Raw genomic sequence first — 19,296 nt, 5'->3', positions numbered from 1 at the left:
CCCATGTCTCCATATCAAAGGTACGTACCTTACTATGCATACAAGTACAAGTGACAATAAACGCTTTTGTCCATCTCCAGCTGGCAGGTCCAAAGTGAGTGCCGTAATTTCCATGTTGCCATGCACCCAGCTCCAAAGACGGCCAAGTACCTTTCATATGACCATCATGGCAAGATAGTACCTCGCCGCATTTTTGGCTCTGTGGGGCGTCGTCAGGAAGGATCAAATGGGACGACGGGAGGCCTGGGCCATCCTGGGTGCCTGCCACCTGGGTTCTTACCTCTAGGGGCTGGCAGAACTTCGACTCTGGAAGCAGCCAAAGCAGCGTGAGAGGGAAGGACTCAAGGAGAACAATGGGAGAGGCCAGGAAGGAGGGGTGACCCTGCCGACGGGAGCTCTTGCGCGAAATGAGACTGACGAGATGGTAGTGGGTCCTAGACTCGGGAGTCCCAGTGACCACTGATGGGCGGCCCTTTCTCCGAGTCCTCCCCGCCTGGCGGGTTGGTCTAAATTTTTGTTTTTTTTTATTTATTGTTCAAAACCAGATCAATAAAACAATCACATTCAATCAATCTCTCATTTCACGACTACGCACTTACACACGTACTCTGCATCAGTCTAGTGATTTCAGTCCACACTGTTCAAATCTCAGTCCACATCACACTCGCACACACGGCGTTAGATCCTTACGAATACCTCACACTGAATTAAGATACCTACACAGATATACTCTGAGCACCCAGACGAGACGTGCATACGGATACCTACCAGGTAGTGAAGTACCTAGGTACCTTGGGTCTCGTGGTGGAGTGAAGGCAGAGATTTCATACGGCGTCTACAGTCCGGCGAGGAACTTTAAGTTAAGGTACGGCAAGGGAAGCGTGCAGATGCTACCAGCCACGCCACGCCACGCTCTCACTTGTCAAGATCTTGAGTTCCCATCTCGAAAAGATGCATCACTTGGGCATCTGTGAGCGATATTACCTCAGCATCTTGACATTTATGATTCGACTCCCCCAATCCCTTGGTCCTTGGGATCTAAAGATCCGAGTTCTATCGCTTGCGCACTTCATCGCGAAATAAACTGCCGGCATGCGTCAACCCCTTTTCCCTACATGATTTACAACTCACAGCGCCTTCGCTACGGGTGAAAAGGGTACCTCATACACAGATGCCGCATGCCTGTGTCAAGGTGCCCAGCGGATTTGCCGCATGCTGGAAAGGCCCCTCTTCCCCTCTTGAGTCTTTTCGGCCGTTCGCGAAAAGCCTCGCGAGTCAAGCTTGGGAGGTGGACTCGTGCGGCACTGCAGCTTGCTGCCAGCGCTTGTCAGTGAGGAGAGTCACTAATTCCCTCCACGAAAGCTTAGATATGCAGTGCCCTGACATACGAGCAGAGAAGCTTTCATGCGGGCAGTGGTAATTGCACGGTGACAGCCACGTTGCCCACAGTCCGAGGCGCCTCTGTACTCCCGAGTCTCCAGCCTCTCGATGGGATCTGCCTGGTCCAATTGATGGTTTGGATGGTTCATCCATGGTTGTCGTCTGCTTAGACGTGGAGACAAGTCCCCTCTTCTGCTCCTAGCGGCGCTGGCGGGAGCTCACCGGAGCTTGGGCGCTCTAGTATGGGTAACGGAGCCAGGAGAATACCAGTTTTGGAAATTGGTTCTAGAAAGGAAAAAAACAAAACATGAATAGGAACCAATAAACAAAACAAAACAAAAAAGACGTCGGGACGCAGTCGCCAGGAAAGAAGAAAAAACAAACACGAGAGCAAGAAACTGTCTACTTCCCCTCGTGATTATCCACTCCAGAAGTCGGCGTAAGACCAGAATCGATTCAAGAGAGACCCATCTAGGGCACTTTCCTCAATCACCACTAACACCTCTATGCTGCCCGTTAAAGGCCGTGATCCTTAGGTCTTAACACTCAGGTTATCCATATACTCGCCAAAATACTACTCACGTACCATCTTAAGCCTTCAGTTGCTTTTATTCTACTCCCGCGATAGTGGGAACTCATTCAGTACCAAAAGATATTGTTTATGTCTTAGGCCTCTAACAATCATCAGGCAAAATCTGTAGTAAGGCAGGCACAGCAGGCTGAGGTGCGCAGTCTGACCATGGACACGACGGGAATGCGCCGCCGGAGGTACCTGCATTAATTGGCACCTGCTCGTCTCGTCCAATCCGGGCTGGGCACCAACTGACCGATGCACCTGCCAACCTGGTTCCCAAGCTGGCGGGCACCTCTTTCCTCTTTCTCATCTTCCATCTCAAAGTACCTCAAAATAAGGTACCTTATCTTGAGATGGAAAGAAGAAAGTGTATCTATGACACGCGACTGCCGCAACATCAGGCCAGCCGTGAATTCGTTTTGCAATCAATTGACTTTTGGACTGAAAATATTCCCACATTGCCGGCCGCAAGCCGCATTTCTCTTCCCACATGAGCCGGGGCTGCACATCGTCACATCGACACGCGAAACCCACCGTGCGGCGTGCTCAGCTATCCGTCCGGCTTTCGCTTTTTTGAGACTCACTGTCTTATTCTCAACGTACCCTCTTACTTGTCCCTGTCTGTCGAGCTGTTTTGCAAATGTCAACCATGGCCATTTCTGCCATTTCATCGTATGGACTACCTATCTCGGACTCGAAAACTTGGCTTTCGTTGCAATTTCCGTCCCGCAACCTGCTTTCGGTCGGTGGATCTGCTGTTATCAGTCTGGGAGGAAGAATCTAGCAAAGTAGCGTTTCGTTTCCCCTGCCTTCCTTGGTCGAGTCATCAAATGCTACCACGACGACATCATCTTGCTCTCACCCGTCCGTTTTGAGCTTCTCCTGAACCAGAACAGGACTTCCGTCACGTCTTGACCTCAGGGCGCGGTCCATTTGCTGGTCCAGCCCGAAGCTCCGTCTCCGAAGAGGCAAAAGCCGCTGTCGATCACCTTGCCAGCGCCGAACTAAGCCTCCTGGCGGATGGAACTGTGCCGGCACGATCAGGCCTTGTAACCATGGACTCAACCGACGACATCTGTCCATGCCTGATGTGCCAGTCTGCTCTGTGGGACAATCAAAGCGTGCAAGGCATCGACTACCTATTGCGTATCTAATCTAATGTATTCAAGAGTAGAAAGTGCTGTCTCCCGCTTTGGACTTTCTCCTCAGCTTGACCATAGTACAAATGCGATCCATTGTGGTGGAGCCGAGACACACAACACCACAGGGCATTCGTTCGTTGTGCTCCCTCGCGGCCCTCTTCTCCGGAGTGATACCGCCGCTCAGGAAGTGCAGAATCTCGTCTCGTAACGTCGGCGCCGAGATTCAACTCGTCCAGGCAGTCAATTCGTCACTCGTGGCCAGATACCATGCCACTTCCAAGCTTCGGTTCGCAGCACTCACCTGCAACCGACAGAGTCTAGCCAATGGGCCCCAGGACTTGCTACTCCTAGCGCACCCTGCGCTCTCTGACTGACACCAACACATCGGCCGACGTTCCAGGTAATGTCTGACAGCTTTGACACCAATGTCTCGCATTTTATCCGACATGCCTCTGGTCCAGGAGAGCAAAGCCTAAGACTCCTCGTGTTTTCTCATCAGTTCAGCAGCATGGAGTCATGGGCGATTGGCTCCCGGGTCACGGTTCACATACCTTTTGCAGAAAAGCAACACAAGCCACCCAACACACCCAATGGCACCCATCCGACCCAAGGTGGCAGCCTCTGCACTGTCTGCAGAGCAGAGCCCAGATGCTGGATCTTGCCGAACATCCATCGTTCCGACCATTCATCGGCCTTTCCATGCCCATGTCTATCCCATCTTCAGGGACTGGCGGGTCACAGTGGCTTCCATAGCAGCAGATACCCTACCGCTACTTACGCTCTCGAGGCCCTAGCCAGAGACCAGGCGGTAATCCGCATGTACTCTTCTGTCTCATTGGCAATTGCTCCCATCCCCATAGCTACCTGATGACGTCGTGTACCTCCGGCTTCGACGACGATGCCCGCATCCCCCGCCAGGTTTATGTCAACGGCCTTCAGTGCTTGAAAGAGCTTGTTGCCCCGACGCCCTTCCCGGCTTCGACAGTGTTGCCTCCAGGTCCCGACATGCCGCCCACTGCCACCGCACAGCACCACGCCACACCCTCACACCCTCTAAGACTACGTACCATTGTGAAGACCCTTCAAAATGCCGTCAATGAGCTGGTCCAACCAATGCCGGGTTCATCCCGTTTCCATAATTAGCACCAAATCCTCTCTCGTCATGCAGGGACACACAGCGCCCGTTCCCCAAGTCAGAAATGTCGTGTTTCCTCACCCGCACCTGTTGTCCAACGACAACCGAGTGGGATTTGCGGAGAAGACCTGCCTCGGACGCGGCTTTGGCATCATCTCTACTGGCTGCATCGCATTTCCTTCGTCTTCAACGCACTCTGTACGCAGTACCTAGTCGACCTTTGGGGGTGGCGCAGAACCACACAACTTCGTCATCAAAACCAGCCCATTCGCCTCAGCTCGCCCAATAACGACTGACTTTCGCCTTGCCCTGTTTACCGTCGCATTTTTCGGGACACACTCACAACTGGCTCTTGGCCGGAGAGATCTCTGATTTACAGCCTATCTACAACACAACTGCAGGAAATGAAACAGGCTAATTGTTGAAACGGAGGATTCTTGTCTTAGCCATAGGCATTCAGCCCTGCAGGACCACCACTTGCAGACCCTTTGCCGTCCATACGAGCCAAAATCCCACGCAACCCACGCAACCATGACAACTTCACCTCCTTGATAGGCAACGGTTCGAATCCACACTTTAACCTGTTGTTCAGGTCCGAGGAACGCGGGGTAGAAGGCGATGGAAGGAGGGGCATAGCCACACTCTGTTCCTCCATCATGCGCTCACATGAATGTGCTTTTAATACGATAGCGTGCTGACTTTGCGCACATCGTAGCTTGTCCATGGGCAGCGCGAATGTGGGGGCTCGGAGCTGTCGGGAGGGCATTCGCTCTCTTAACTTGGCAGTTCGAAGACTGAAGTACCTATTTGTGGATACGCAGCATTCGTGATTCCAAGTTCTTCATCAAGGACTTTACTGCATGACTTCCTTGGTTCTTGGTACGATTGACAACTCAGAGCTGGTTGCGGGAATGATTGTGGGCCGTTGTTCACGAGACACGTGCGAGTGATCGACGAAGATGACGGGGGAGATGAATTGTCCCGCTTGATTCTGGAGGCGATTTCAACTTTTGAGCGTGATGCACGTGATGGTAGCAGGGTGGGAGTGGTTTCAGAGGCGCTGCCATTGAATCAATCGTGCCCATCGTTGCAAATCCCGTGGGGTGAGCTTTTGACTGGGCTATGCACAAGAAGGCGAAGTTGGCTAGAATGCATCGTGACTCGGTTGACTAGGTGTACGAGTTTGACGACACGTTGACAGGGTCGAGGCCGAGTGACTTTGTAAGGGCAACCTCGCGATCTGTTTCAAAGGCCACGAGATTTTGTCGTGTTATCGAAGGATTTGCGTCCGTCACGTGGTGGTGTTTGGAAGAGTGCACCGGAAACTATACTACAAGCGTATTATAGAGCTTGCCTTGCGTCCTTCCGGGGTAAGTTATCTGATCTAGAGTCTCTTTAAGTCAATGGAGAGAAGCAAGGTGATGATGAGAGTCATGCCCACCCTCCCCCTTCCCCCGTCTCGGGGGGGGAGGGGGGGGCTTTCGTAGTCTCGATATTTTGGGTTTACCTTGCGTCTTGGTAGTCTGACCTCATCAATCTGTTGCTTGGTCCTCAAGTCTGGGAAAGTATTTAACAAGCAGTCTCGCGGCACCCAAGAAAGTGGCGTTCTTGGATGATGGCGAGTAAAGAGATTCGGGATGTTGTTTGTCATAGGGGGTTCACTTTGAAATCTGGACTGCATTGGAACATCTGGGTTCGGGACTCTGCTTCAAGAAAGACATGTAAGTCGTAGTCTAAGAGTCTGACTCTGAATCTGCAAATATCAAACAAGGATGGCAACTGTAGTTTTGGTGTTTGGTGTTGTCGAGTTACACAAGGCCGTCTTCACTCCAGTGGACGGTCATGCAAGGGCCTTAGCTGCACCCCTTTGATGAAAGCCGGTTCTTGAGACTCCAACGAGCCCTTCTTTGGCGAACGGTGTTGTCAATAGAATAACGCATAAGTTCTAGTATCAGTCGGCGTAGTTGGCCATGATGAATGAAGCTCTCAGATATCTTGCTACGTCTCATCGGTTCCGGCCGCGAAGTCTTATGTGCCCGCGTCTGAAGTGATATTTCGGAAAATATTGGACATCTAACATGTAAGCTTTTCAATCATGTTTGGATCGCCTAACTTCTACTTCCCTATGTACTTGCATGGTGAGAGATGAGCTGAAGCAGCTATAGCTTTGCTGTGGCATTTTCTAGAGGCCTTGTCAAGTGAACCTTTGTGTGTAAGGATTTGCATGCCAAGAGGAAGATGCATAACAAGACTTCAGGCTCCTCAAAATATTTCACTCCAGCTTTTTGGCGATTGGCAGAGAGTATTTACGTTGATGCTCTAAAGATATCACATAGACTTGGGTATTCAGTGACGAATTGCCTACAACAGTTGTATACGAGGGGCATTGCTTATCTATGAATTGGTAATTGGGCCAATTGAATTTTTTTATTTTTTAAAAAATTCTCTTAATTAGGAGATGTTATCTCAAACATAGTTTAGGAGGAACTCGTGCGATTGACACAAGTAACTCAAAGATGAGCAGTTCTCAGATGTTGCTTCACTTACACGGAAGGGCAGAGGAAGCCCACTTTTTGGGATCGACGTGTTTGAGTGTGGCCTGTGCGCCCAGCACTTGGAGGGGTGAGCTTCAGCCACGGTGGCTTGACTTTGCGACGATATCATCAGCTTTCCAGACACATGTCCAACAATCCCCGGTTCTACAAAACCCGACCGAAATCGAACTCCCCCCCGAAAGTATCGTGAGCCCAAGTGAAGGAACCCCAGATAAATACATTATGGCTCGATTATCATCGGCGTCACCATTTACCGCCGGCGGCGCAACCCCCGAGAAGGGCGCGGCCGAGCTCAACCAACTCCTGCGACGACTTGACCATGCGATCCTGCATGCCGATCAGAGCCGCGAGCGCAGGTTACGGGCTAGCGAATTTGAGCGAGCGAGATTGAACTCGGTATGGGATCTCCTGAAGAAAGGCCAATACAGCGCGGTGCTTTTATGCTCACCAGGAATCTTTCACAGAACCTCGAATATGCCCGCAGTCTTCTTACCAGAGTTGAGCAGGAGGCGCTGCACGTCAAGCTGCTCTCCCGGCGGCAGGATATGCAGGTCGATCTCAACCGTAAACGCGAACTTCTCGAGAGACTGGTGGACAGGATGCATGATCTCGAACAGGTGCGCTCTTTTTGATGGCCTGCAGACCGAGTGAGGGTGCGACGAGTTCCATGTTGTCGCTGCTGACACCTGCGCAACAGTTACACGAGGATGAGGATGACAACAGTTCAGATGGAGAGGACGTCCTGGCCGATATCATTCCTACACCGAGCGAGAGCATGGACTCGCGGTCAACAGATATACCCACAGACAACACCCCCGAAGACGACGACGATGAACCAGAAATACCGGAACTGCCTCCACCAGTAACGGCTGTCCCCAGAGAACCGTCAGAGGCGCCAACGGCACCAGCACGATCAGCAACAGAACCATCACCTGCGCCGCAGACACACACAACCCCCGAGGCGGGCACGACAACAACGCAGACCCTCCGCTCCCGCGGCCCAGCCCGCCCAGACTCGCCCTCAGCGACAACGACAGCCACAGCCCGCGCAGCCCTCTTCGCCTCCCGCCGCTCCAACACCACGAAGTCCTCGGCCTCCGGGCCCGCGTCGTCGACGGCGACGGCCGAGGCGATCCTGGACCACCAGCGCGCGGAGCAGGACGCGCTCTCCGAGTCGATCCTCAAGATGGCCAGCGCGCTCAAGGCCAGCTCGCAGAAGTTCTCGAGCACACTCGAGCAGGACAAGGGCGTGGTGTCGCGCGCGGCGGACGGGATGGATAAGACGGAGAGGTCGATGGACGCCGCGAGCCGGCGGATGGGCACGCTGCGGAAGATGACGGAGGGGAAAGGATGGTGGGGGAGGATGATTTTGTATGCTTGGGTGTACGGGCTCATGGTCGCCTTGATCCTCTTGGTGTTTGTGATGCCCAAGCTGAGGTTTTGAGGCATAAGGTGCGGTAGGTGTGAAAAGGCCTAGCACTTGTTTTTGCGAAGATTCAGAACGTTTTTGGCAACATGTATACAGGGGCGTTGGGATAACAAAGGGGGCTCCATCTCTGAATCGGTTACGAGGGGGCATGGCATAAGCGGCACTACCAAATGGAAAGATGATTCTTCTTCTTCTTCTTCTTCTTTTTCTTCTTTTTCTCTTTTGATTCAACGATTTTGCTCATTCTAACCCATCAGGTCTGTTGATATATATCAGACTGCCCCCATGCCCTGGAACTCCTTCACAAACCAATCCAAGCCACATGCATCGCAAAAGCCAGCACACCGAGCCCCCGAACGATGCCGCTCTGTCCATTGCCCACCGATGCCGACTGTTCCAGGGCCATCGCAGGCGAAGGCGAGGGATCAGGGATCCCGAACGTTGACGTCTTGATCGGTCTGCTCGTCGGAGACGCCGAGGGTGTGGCGGTCGTCGGGGTAGCGCAGAGTTTCGCAGACGCGATCTGGGGCCTGGACGTAGCCGAAGGCGAAGACGCCGACGATGTTGATGATGACGGTGGTAGCGGGTCCGTGATAAAGGTCGGCCACGTATTCGACGCGAGCGTCTGGATGGATTTCGTCTTGAAGTCGGCGCCGAAGCAGGCTAGGCCCGTTCTCTGGCTTTCGCCTGAGCCGCGGAGGAGGGTGCCGCAGACGGGGCTTTCTGTGTTGCTTGAAGAGGGGAGGTTGTGTTAGTGTGTGGAGATGGGACTGCATCGAAAGAGAAAAGGGGATGGTTTGTTGGACGAAGATGAAGGAGAGGGGGGGTTGAAGTGGTGAAATGGGGCTAGTTGGACATACCAGCAGAGCGTCCTCTCCCCATTCTGCGTCTTGCCGCTGCAGATTGGTTCGGCGGGGCCTAGACAGGTCGAGTAGAGGCTTCCGCAGAGCCACCTGCCCGTGTTGTGGCATGCGATTCTGGAGGTTCCTGTGCCGGCTGTGCAGGTGACTAATGCGAGTTCTGAGAACAGGTTGATAGGCTTTGCGTCAGTACTGGTTCCTTCTATTCATCTCCTAATCTGAACCCATCCCATGCCACCTCCTCTCCTCTCCCGGGAGAGAAGGCAGAATCTGGGGGAGAAAAGTCCAAGCAGGTAATTTCAAGATCATGATGGAGGAAACTAACCTCCCCCTGTTCTAAAGAACCCGCACGTCTCCTTTCCCATGCCCTCTGAGATGACTTGTCTCGTGGCCCGGACTCCAGATCGTTGTTGGTCCAGCGGGCCGCTGTTTGTCAATCTGTCGAGCGGGGGAGCTGCGCTCTCTGTCGGCATGACGATGGCGAGGGCGATGGGGTCCGCTGTCGTTAGAGACAGAAGGGTGCTGGCGAAAGCGAGCAGAAGTGAGTGGCCTCTCATATCGAAGAACGAAACGGGAGCAAGCAATGGAGAGGCTAAGAGACGTACGTGCCTTCAGGAACGGGCGGGCCATTGCGAAGAAGAGTTGCGCAGAAGGGCATTTTGACTTTGGTCATATAAGTCAGTAGGTTCTTGGCATCTATGTTAGGACCGACTTGGGGTTTTTTGAGGTTCAAAGATGGCTAAAACTGGAATAGAAATGGTCGAAGTAGGAGCAAACATGTACGACGAAAGACACAAGCGAAGTGGGTTGCCCTTGCTTGTATTCAAATTGTGACCCAAAACGAAAGGGAATCGCGTCTCTTTGTTCACCTCATCGCTTCCTCTGCCCTTATTCCACGCAAACACTTGGTTGAGGGTCTCAAGGGCGAAATGTATCTACTATGTTGCATGGTTCCGAGCCTCATGAATGGCTATCGAGTCCTTGAGCTACAGTCACGGGCTCTTGAAATAGTAATAATTAGAATCAGGCGAGTACACGAGGTGTGCTCTAGCTGTCGGAAGTCATCATGCTACCGGTCTCAAAGAGCTTGCAATTAGTTCTTGACTCACTCAGCATGGCTAGACCTTGCACATCTGGGAGATATCTATAAGAACTTTCTCCATGGGATGTTTATAGCATTACATGCGTACAGCTGAACCCGACATCAATACCGGTGAGATGCGATGTAACATTTGGTAGACAATCGTTATTAAGTTCTGAACAGTGGCATATCTGCTCGCAGGACGAGCACTCATATCAAAAGAAAAAAAATGATAACTCATTTCCATCAGACCCCTTGGCCCGCCAGGGCCTTTCGCATAGAACCAGATGCTAGAGAAACATTGAAGATCGCCACATCGTCGAGCATTTCAACTCAGCCCAACTCAGCAGGCTTCATCGCGCTTCCTATCGAATCGTTCGCCGGCGCCTGAAAAACGTCCCGATGCTGAGCAGACGAGGACGCGGGCGACGTGGGTGACATGGGCTGATAGTTCCACTGCTCTCCCTCTTTCTGATTTATCGGAGACACACACGGCTGGTCGCCGGCGAGCTCGTGGCTGGGAGACGGCAAGACGTGACCACCGCCTCTCGACTCTCCCCGGACCGACGAAGCTCTTCTTCTTCTCACAACGAGCCATGTGACGACGCAGCCGGCGATGGCGAGGATGGTCACGCTGCCGAGGACACCGCCGACAATGGCACCCGTCTGATTACCGCTGGATGGAGCAGCGCCACCGCCACCGCCGTTGGAAGGTTCCGGCGTCGGTGCGCTTGTCGAGGAGGCTGTCGAAAGCGTCGGGCTTGATGGAACGGATGGTGTTGACGTGTCGTCTGAGACTGTCGAGGAGGAGCCTGGCACGGACGTGATTCGCGTATCTGCTGAAGAAGAAGAAGAAGACGTGGTGGTGGCAGGAGCTGGAGGAAGCAAATTGGTCGATGCGGTATACAGGTAGACGAGGGGATCCCATGGCAAGCCTTTCTCGCGACATCCCCAGAGTGTTTTGTCTTGGTTGCCCTCTTTCCGGCGGAACTCCTGGCACTCCCCGTTGAAGCTGTTCGTTGACGTACTATGGATTTTCCAGACACCGTCAGTGTCGTCTTCCCCCGCCAGAGAAGAAGGGGTGAGGCAACATTTCAAGTTTCCTCGGGGAACGCGGGGACGTACCAGCACATTGTATCCCTTCCGCGAGTCTGAGATGGAAATGGACTGCACATGGAGTGACCGTGAGGCAAACAAGCGGTTGCTAGGGCCGCTCCACAGGCTAAATAATCATTTTGAATGGTGCAGCGGGTGTCTTCATCGCAAGTGCGTGATCGTATCACTGAGGCAGCCGAGAGAGATGTTCATCAGCATACCACAAATACCGGGATCCTCGAGTGGTGATTTTGTCTACCGGCTTCGAGATTGGTGTTTTGACGTGGAGATCAAAGAAAAGAAAACACTAACCCAGACCTGTCTCTTTAGAGAGTGTGAATAAGCCGCAGGTGTTTAGGCCTATGGTCACGGCCGTGGTAGGGGTTCTCTGCTCAGATCTCTTTGCGATGGTATTTGAATCTATGAATACCGGCGTCAGCTGCGGCCGTGGCCATCGGTTTGCCCTTGGTAACGCGGGAATGCTGTCGTTGATTCCTAGCTGTGTCGACAGCTCTAGTAGGTGAGGACGCCAGAATCCAAAGGTTTCCGTCGTCGGTATGCTGGCCGCAACGACGAGGAGCAGAACCGAGAGGGTCTGCATCGTCGGAAGTCTAACCAACAAGAATTTTAACCGAGTTAACGAGAAGGTGGTTTTGTTGAAGTCGACGTGATGATGTGGCAAGTGGGAAGAAATGAAGATGTGACGAGAAAGATGGGAAGTCGAGGCGGAGGCTGGCGAAAAGGGGTTGCCCTTGGTTTTATTCGCAGCTTTGGCCATGCGTCTTTGTTCCTCTCCCAGAGAGAACAGCGACCATGTGAGGCGGAACAGTTTGATGGAAGGGCTGTTTGTGGTATGTTCGATCGAGAGTTTGATCCGAGCTGTGCTAATTTCTCTTCTCTAAGAGGGAGGGTAGCACAAACACCTTCTCGTGGTGTTTGCCTTTATGTTTCTTCCTCATCTGCTGGAGCGCAAACATCCTCTCGACCAGTCACTCGGTCCTCACTTGATTTTGACACTATAAGGTCCGTTTGGTGCTGTGCGTTTTGAAAAGTTTGTGAAACCAGATCTTGAATCGCCTCCGCCTCCCCCTTCCCCCTTGCCAGTGAGAAATTTGATCGATCCCTTCCACTTACTTGAACTTTGGAGGTATTGCAAGCCGCCGAGTCTCTAAGTAGTGTAGTATTTATACGTGAATGCGACCTTACTTTGCGTTTCTTGGCGAAGCGATGGAATAAGTCTAACGCTGTATCACGTCCCGCGCCACATCATTCATCATTGTTGTTCCTCACAGCCATCCATTTTGTCAACACTCAGGAACTGACTGTGTCCGAACTCTCATGGGAGTAGACCAGGGCATTACCTCTTGCTACTTTCATGATATTGACCATGGTGATTTCAGGTGTCCTGTCTCATCCTGTGTCCCACCCTTTGACCCGATTTCCTTAATAACTCATCCCAGAATACCGCTTCCTCATGAAAACCCATAACCCCGAGAGATGAAAAGATCTATTGAATTTGAATCGAAGGAAGGGAGATCCACGGAGCTACTCGCAGAGATCCCAAGAAGACTCCTCAACTACAGGCTCAGACTTGGTTCGGTCGACAGGACTGGGATTCTTGGTGACGACAATCTGGTAAGTGTTGACGCTGCCTTGACCGAAGATGATGACCAGGTAAGCTAGGAAGAACTCGAATGTCTAAAAAGGTAGACTGGATGTCAGCATGTCATCCACCTTGAGACAAAAACATAGAGGACGGAGAGAAAGAGAGCTGTGCAAGGAAACTCACCCGGTAGATCTTGGGGCCATACATGGCCATCAGAGCCTCTCGATTTCGCACAAAGTTACCGTACCACTTCCGAACCGTCTCAGAGTAAGAGCGACCAATGTTTTTCACACTATTGGCTCTGAAGCCGGCGGTCTCGAGCTGGTTGATCAAGGATGCGAGCGAGGCATAAGGGACGGCGTCAGGGTAGACGTACTTGGCCATCAGGAGTCTCCATACGAGATCCTCCTACTGCCAGGGCTCATTACCGCCCGCGACCTCGAGGAAGAAGATGCCGCCGTCGGCGAGCAGGCCGTGAATGTGCTTGAAAAAGTCTGAGTACTCGCCGGGGCCGTTGTGCAGAGCCATGAAGTTGTCGGGGCCTTTGTGCTCGGCTAGATACGTGCAGACGATTTTCTTGTAGCTGCCTTTGATGGGAGCGATGTTGGTGTACTCGGCGACGTGGTTGAGACCAGTGAATGGGACGTGAGGGAAGATACGACGGGCGTAGTTGGCGAACGCTTCCCACCCGTAGCCGATGCTGAGGACTCTGTCGTACGGATTGAGGTGGTTCTTTTCGCAGATGACGCCGAGTCTATTGTTCTCGAGTTCCTCGAGGAACTCTTGCTTGTTGGTGTCGCGGACGAGACCTGAAGTGTACACCATCCGGGGTCCCAGGAAGCCGCGGAGTATGCCTAGATCGAGTCTCTCGTGGGCTGGGTGGATATCTCCGTTCATCTTAACGTCTCCATCGAGGTGCATCTGGCAGAAGGTAGCCATCGGGATCTTTCTCTTGCCGCGGTACTTGACATTTGCTGGATGCTTGAAGGTCATGTAGTATTCGACAGAACGACCAGGGAGGACGGTCTTGCTGGTGCGAGGGCTGATGGCGGAGACAATGAGCCGGATTCCAGCGGTGACGGGGACTGCTATAAAAGCGGCCAAAACGAGGTCGATGACGATTCCTCCTCTGGTGCCGAAGGAGAGGTAGAGCACCTGAAGTACGATGACGTACCCCAGGGCCAAGCTTTGACTGAGGGAAGGCATCTTGGCTGTGGTGCGTTGGCTGGGAAGCAGGAAGTTCGAGAAGTAAGAGAAGTAAGAAGCTATTTTAACAGATACCTCTCATCATTGCTTAGTCGCTCGCACATATTCGTAGCATGATATAAGGCCATAAGTGGATCGTGACTGGTACTAGAGCGGGGATTGGGAATTCTTAATATTGTTCAGTCTCTTGTACGTATTCGTTGTGCGATATGTGACTGTTGCCAAAGCGTTATTAATATTAGAGCAGTACTTTAAGCGCCCCGATATTGCTTAGTCGCTCATGCATATTCGAGGAAAGATACGAGATTGTTGCCGGATCGTGACTAGTATTCGAAATGAACTTGAAGTAAGCACATAGGTTTTCAATCGAATAAAGTAGAACCAAAAGACAGCCCTTGTTCAGTCCTCAACCTTGACAAGGGAGGCTTTTCAGGATTCACTGTGGCAAGGATCTACTCGACATCGACGATACCCGGCTTTCAAGTGAACTCAAACGATACGCTCGCGTTCTTAAATATGATGGCAACGGTCAATGTTGCCCAACGTGGCACGTGTTTTCCACACGATGCGAGACCGTCACCAAAGAGGAAGCCGAAATGAGCATGATCCTCTAGAATCAAGAAATAGAGTTCCTCAAGTGATCTCGACTGAAAGACCTAGTTCCATGGGGTCTCATCTAGATCTCAAGTTATAAAGCACCTCGTAGGTTCTCAAACGTAGTTGAAAGTCGGCTTTGGATAGATATTCCGTCGAAACGACAAACCTCCTTTGCGGGCTTTCAAGCATACCATGCAACACCAATCTGTATAAGGATGAAGGGCATTAGTTTGCCAGACTGTAAGCAAGAAGAAAGAAAAGCCAGCCGACTTGGTTAACAGAATGACGTGAAAGCATATGGCTTCGGAAAATTAGAAGAGTATCTAGCTCGGCGTAGTTTGTCCATGCAAGACACCGCCTTGGGTTCCTCCTTTTCTCTGACGCTCTTATACACACTTCACAATACATCCTTCCCGGAACTAAGTGCAATAGCTTTCAAGAGTGCCAAAAGCAGGATAATCATACAACAAAAGTCTCTTTATTGCATTTTGAAAATGGCTATGAGTCAACCAATTCCTTCTTCCACCGAAAATTTGTTTGGATCAGCTCTCCAGGCAAATTTTGGTTGAGAAAGTACGTGTTGGGGGAAGTTGGATGGATGTTGGAGGATTAAAGATGGTGTGGAGATGCAACCGCATGCGGGGAGCCGACAGAGGGGGAGCACGGACACTGCAAGGGAGCTTACCCCAACTTTGGGGGCTATTCATTCATTTAGCGACTCCAAAAGGTACAAAGAGGCAGTCTTGAGGAGTTGGGAATAGCTTCATTTGATATCCTGAACAACGAAAATCCCAAAAAGTTCTAGCCACAGTAGGTCAATCATCTCTCTATAGACCATCAATCAAAATTCTGCACTAGATCTTGTTCCGCCAAACCATTTTACCCTATAACTCAGGAGGTATATCCAAGAACCACATGCTTACACAGCTTCAACCCTGCAGATACAAACGTCCCTCCCAGGGCCTCAAGACCGTCTTGCCGCTCTCGGAAGCAACTCTTTCCTTGACATCGTCGTAGTTTCCGACCCGGATCTTGGCGCCCTCGCCGGGGACCTCGACCGCCTGCTCCTCACCCGTGAAGTTCAACACCACGACGGCGCTCCGGCCCCCGCGCGTCTTCTTATACACAAACGTCTCCTTGTTCTCCACATCAAACAGCTCAAACGCGCCGTGCGTCAGAAGCTCGCCCTCCTCCTTGCGCAACTTCAGCATCTCGCGCCAAAAGTTCAGCACCGAGCCCGGTTCCTTTTCCTGCTTGGCGACGTTGATGGACCGATACTCGTCGTGGACGCGCATCCACGCGCCGTTCTTGTTGTCCGTGAAGCCGGCGTACGGCTTGTCGTCCCACTGCATCGGGATGCGCGCGTTGTCGCGGCCGAGCAGGTTGATGCCGTCCATGACGTATTTCAGCATGTCACTGCCCTCGCCAAATTCCTTCTTGATGTCGTCGTAGTAGTTGAGCGCCTCAATGTCCTTGTAGTCCTCGATGCCCCAGCTGCGCGAGACGTTGGTCATGCCGATCTCCTGGCCCTGGTAGACGAATAGCGTGCCCGTCTGCGAGCACATCATGAGCGCCAGCATCTTGGCCGACGTCTCGCGCCACTCGGGCGAGTCACTGCCCCAGCGCGAGACGGACCTGCCCTGGTCGTGGTTCTCGCAAAAGGCCGTCGTCCAGCCGTCGGTACCCTCGATGAACTGCTGCCACTTCGCCACGATGCGCTTCAGCTCGGGCAAGGTCCACTTCTGGGCCTGGTACTTGTATCCGACGCCCTGACCGAGGTCGACAATGTCGAACTGGAAGACCATGTCGAGCTGGCGGTCGGCGGCGCTGATGAACTTGAGGACGTGTTTCGGGTCCGGGGTGTGGGGGAGCTCGCCGACGGTGACGGTGTCGTAGTGGTTGAGGACTTTTGCGTTCATCTCGCGCAGGAACTCGTGTATCCGCGGGCCGTTGCAGTAAATCATGTAGGCGGGCTGCTCGTAGGCGTTCTTGTTCATGATGGGGGCGTCGCGGAAGTCGACGCCCTTGCTGTACATGTTGACCGTGTCGATGCGGAAGCCGTCGACGCCCTTGTCGAGCCAGAAGCGCATGGCGTTCTCGTAGATGGCCTCGCGCGTCTCCTCGTTCTCCCAGTTGAGATCGGGCTGCTCCTTGGCGAAGAGGTGCAGGTAATACTCGCCCGTGGGCTCGTCCCACTCCCATGTGCTACCGCTGAAGTGGCTTCGCCAGTTGGTGGGAGGCAGACGGGTGCCGTCCTCGGCGTAACGAGGAGGTTTCCAGATGTACCAGTTCCGCTTGGGGTTCGTTTTTGAGGATCTCGACTCCTGGAACCACTTGTGCTGGTCCGAGGTGTGGTTGACGACGAGGTCAAGGATGAGCTTCATACCGCGCTTGTGGCATTCCTCAATGAGGACCTCCATGTCGCGGACGGTGCCGTAGGGGCGGTGGACGTCCTGGTAATCGGAAATATCGTAGCCCATATCGACCTGAGGGCTGGCGTACATGGGCGAGACCCATACGATGTCAGTGCCCAGGTCCTTGAGGTAATCAACCTTGTCAATCATGCCCTGGACGTCGCCGAGGCCATCTCCGTTGCCGTCCTTGAAGCTGGCGGGGTAGATCTGGTAGATGACAGCATCCTTCCACCAGGCTCTGCTGGCGTTGTTCAGAGTGATCGAACCCATACCGAAAACCAGTCTGACAGGGCTGTTGAAAGTCAGTCTACCTAGAGAGGTTGCAATTGGGTGTGAAAGAAGGAGAGAAGGGGGGGAAGAAGAAAGAAGGAAGTGGGACAGTAGATATGCTCAGTACAGAGTAGAGGAGCGCAGGGCAGACAGAGCAACACACCAGAACTAGCTTGCAAGCTCAAAAAAAGGATTGCGCGCCTGGAAGCTCCTCGCTCTGACTTATATACATACCTACATCCTCTCAACCCGGGCCACAGTCGACCTAAGCCCGGGGGCGCAACTGTCTTTCCCCGCCCCCTCTCTCGCTCTCTCTTTGGTCTCGCTCTGTCTCTCAAGTTGGATCCAAGTCAGACAAAACAAGGTGGTCGAAAGACACTGGCAATAACCGAGGCGGGACACGAAACGTCGTGCGTGTGTGGGCCACGGTGCGGAAGATCGTCCCTCTCGATGACAGGCCGGTGCATGCAAGCGCCGCATGCGGGTGGTGGCCCTTGGTCCTCCTTGGAGTCAGTCCCGAGTTTACTTGCTGCCCGCGCGGGGTGGACGGCCACCTAATCGTGCTAATTAACTGCGTTTGCTAAGGTGCGCGTTCGACGGCTCAATGGTGTGTGGGTGGTGGTCCGCGGAGAGTAATGGTGGTGGTGGTGCGCGCTGGGCGGACCAATGACTTGGCCTGAAAGGAGCTCAATTCTCGCTGTAAAGTCTGGGAGAAATACCATTGGCTCCCCCCGCGCCGTGCGGATTGTTCTTGGAACCATGGTCCATGTGTGTGCCCCGCGGCGAAGTATCCGTTCGTTCTTGGGGTTTTCGAGGTGTGGTATGGTGTGGTGTGGTGCTGCGTGTGCCGTGTGTATGCGTGTGTGTGTGTCTGCAAATAATACAGGCGAAGAGAAAGAGCGAACTCCACGCCCCATCCCAGGGGCGCGGGTTGGGTTAGCGGGTAAGATAGGCGGACGGGAAAACTCTCGCTAAAATTGTAGATCGGGGCGCTGCCGACCCCTTCTTTATTTGGAGAGTTATTGGAGTATTGGAGAGTCTTGGACCTTCTTTTTTGTGATGGATGTTCATGTGCCATGTGCCTCTTGTGAGTTTTCTGTCCGACTAAGCTTACCATCCGGTTTACAAACCTATTACAACTTATCCGTCCAACGAAAGCCAACCATCCAACCCAACCCAGACAAGCTAGAGCTACCTTACCTTCAAGGTACGTAAAACTCGCGCACACTTACACCATGAGACGATCCCCAGGATGGCCACACAGCTTGGGCGAACTTTGAGCAGAGACTGGGTGCTTAACATTGCCACTCTCATCCAAGTGGTGTCATTTACTTCCTTCTCAGTACCTACCTTACTCGATAACCCGTGGTCGCTGCCGTGCCGTTCTCCCAGAATGCCAAGCCTCCAGATGGACAATGTCTGGAAATGCGAGGAGGGGCTATGAGTTCCAACTTCCCGCGCAAAACAAGAGAGAGTAAGGAGGACCACGTTGTTCCTTCAACCATGACTCCTCTTCACACACAAGGACGCACACGACCTCTCTCTATTCGCGGATGCATTGTCCGCTTTTTGCCTATCGCCTCCCACACCTCCGTCTGATCTACCGTCACGGGAGATTCTCCGACGACAGCTCCGACGACGTGCGTCAAACCACACTTGCTAATAATTCTTCCCTTCTGGCCTATCCTCTTCTTCCTTTTTCTTGGTACGACTCGGTCTTTCTGCCTCACATTGCCTTGCCTTAGTCGCAAACAAGTCCGAACCCTATCTCTCCTCGCCCCGAAGTTCAACCGCTTCAGCCGAACCTCCTCCTCTTCTTCTTCATCACTAGTTTTATCCGACTGGCTTGCTGAGATGGCTGTTCCGGTGGGAGGGTATTCTCTTATACTCGTTCGGGAAATATCTTCCATCCGCCCCAAGATAGATAAATCAGTATACGGCGTGGCAGTGTA

At 52.8% G+C, this 19,296-nt stretch overlaps 6 protein-coding genes across 6 annotated transcripts; 2 read left to right on the top strand and 4 right to left on the bottom strand.

Annotated features, from left to right (window-relative positions):
• Positions 1-3,179: 3,179 nt before the first annotated feature.
• CCOS01_02033 (uncharacterized protein) lies at positions 3,180-4,239 on the top strand (the record flags this gene model as incomplete). The annotated part of the gene is made up of 2 exons (XM_060450225.1): positions 3,180-3,382; positions 3,957-4,239. 2 exons carry the CDS (start codon positions 3,180-3,182, stop codon positions 4,237-4,239), a joined length of 486 nt encoding a protein of 161 aa, XP_060318875.1.
• A 2,769-nt stretch (positions 4,240-7,008) lies between these two features.
• Positions 7,009-8,230, top strand: CCOS01_02032 (synaptobrevin; the record flags this gene model as incomplete). The annotated part of the gene is made up of 3 exons (XM_060450224.1): positions 7,009-7,182; positions 7,251-7,403; positions 7,484-8,230. The coding sequence occupies 3 exons, from the start codon at positions 7,009-7,011 to the stop codon at positions 8,228-8,230; spliced, it is 1,074 nt and encodes a 357-aa protein (XP_060318874.1).
• Positions 8,231-8,516: 286 nt separating this feature from the next.
• CCOS01_02031 (uncharacterized protein) lies at positions 8,517-9,733 on the bottom strand (the record flags this gene model as incomplete). Its single annotated transcript, XM_060450223.1, has 4 exons — positions 8,517-8,946; positions 9,076-9,223; positions 9,401-9,597; positions 9,681-9,733. 4 exons carry the CDS (start codon positions 9,731-9,733, stop codon positions 8,517-8,519), a joined length of 828 nt encoding a protein of 275 aa, XP_060318873.1.
• A 756-nt stretch (positions 9,734-10,489) lies between these two features.
• On the bottom strand, positions 10,490-13,241 carry CCOS01_02030 (uncharacterized protein; the record flags this gene model as incomplete). The annotated part of the gene is made up of 3 exons (XM_060450222.1): positions 10,490-11,183; positions 12,801-12,949; positions 13,041-13,241. 3 exons carry the CDS (start codon positions 13,239-13,241, stop codon positions 10,490-10,492), a joined length of 1,044 nt encoding a protein of 347 aa, XP_060318872.1.
• A 24-nt stretch (positions 13,242-13,265) lies between these two features.
• CCOS01_02029 (cyclopropane-fatty-acyl-phospholipid synthase) lies at positions 13,266-14,063 on the bottom strand (the record flags this gene model as incomplete). Its single annotated transcript, XM_060450221.1, has 1 exon — positions 13,266-14,063. The coding sequence occupies one exon, from the start codon at positions 14,061-14,063 to the stop codon at positions 13,266-13,268; it is 798 nt and encodes a 265-aa protein (XP_060318871.1).
• Positions 14,064-15,589: 1,526 nt separating this feature from the next.
• Positions 15,590-17,344, bottom strand: CCOS01_02028 (alpha amylase; the record flags this gene model as incomplete). The annotated part of the gene is made up of 1 exon (XM_060450220.1): positions 15,590-17,344. One exon carries the CDS (start codon positions 17,342-17,344, stop codon positions 15,590-15,592), a length of 1,755 nt encoding a protein of 584 aa, XP_060318870.1.
• Between the last annotated feature and the right edge of the window lie 1,952 nt (positions 17,345-19,296).

The sequence above is a fragment of the Colletotrichum costaricense genome (genome assembly GCF_030867565.1).
Source record: "Colletotrichum costaricense strain IMI 309622 chromosome Unknown Scaffold_2.1, whole genome shotgun sequence".
NCBI classification, from domain to species: Eukaryota; Fungi; Ascomycota; class Sordariomycetes; order Glomerellales; family Glomerellaceae; genus Colletotrichum; species Colletotrichum costaricense.
This window is presented reverse-complemented; position numbering and strand designations above follow the sequence as displayed.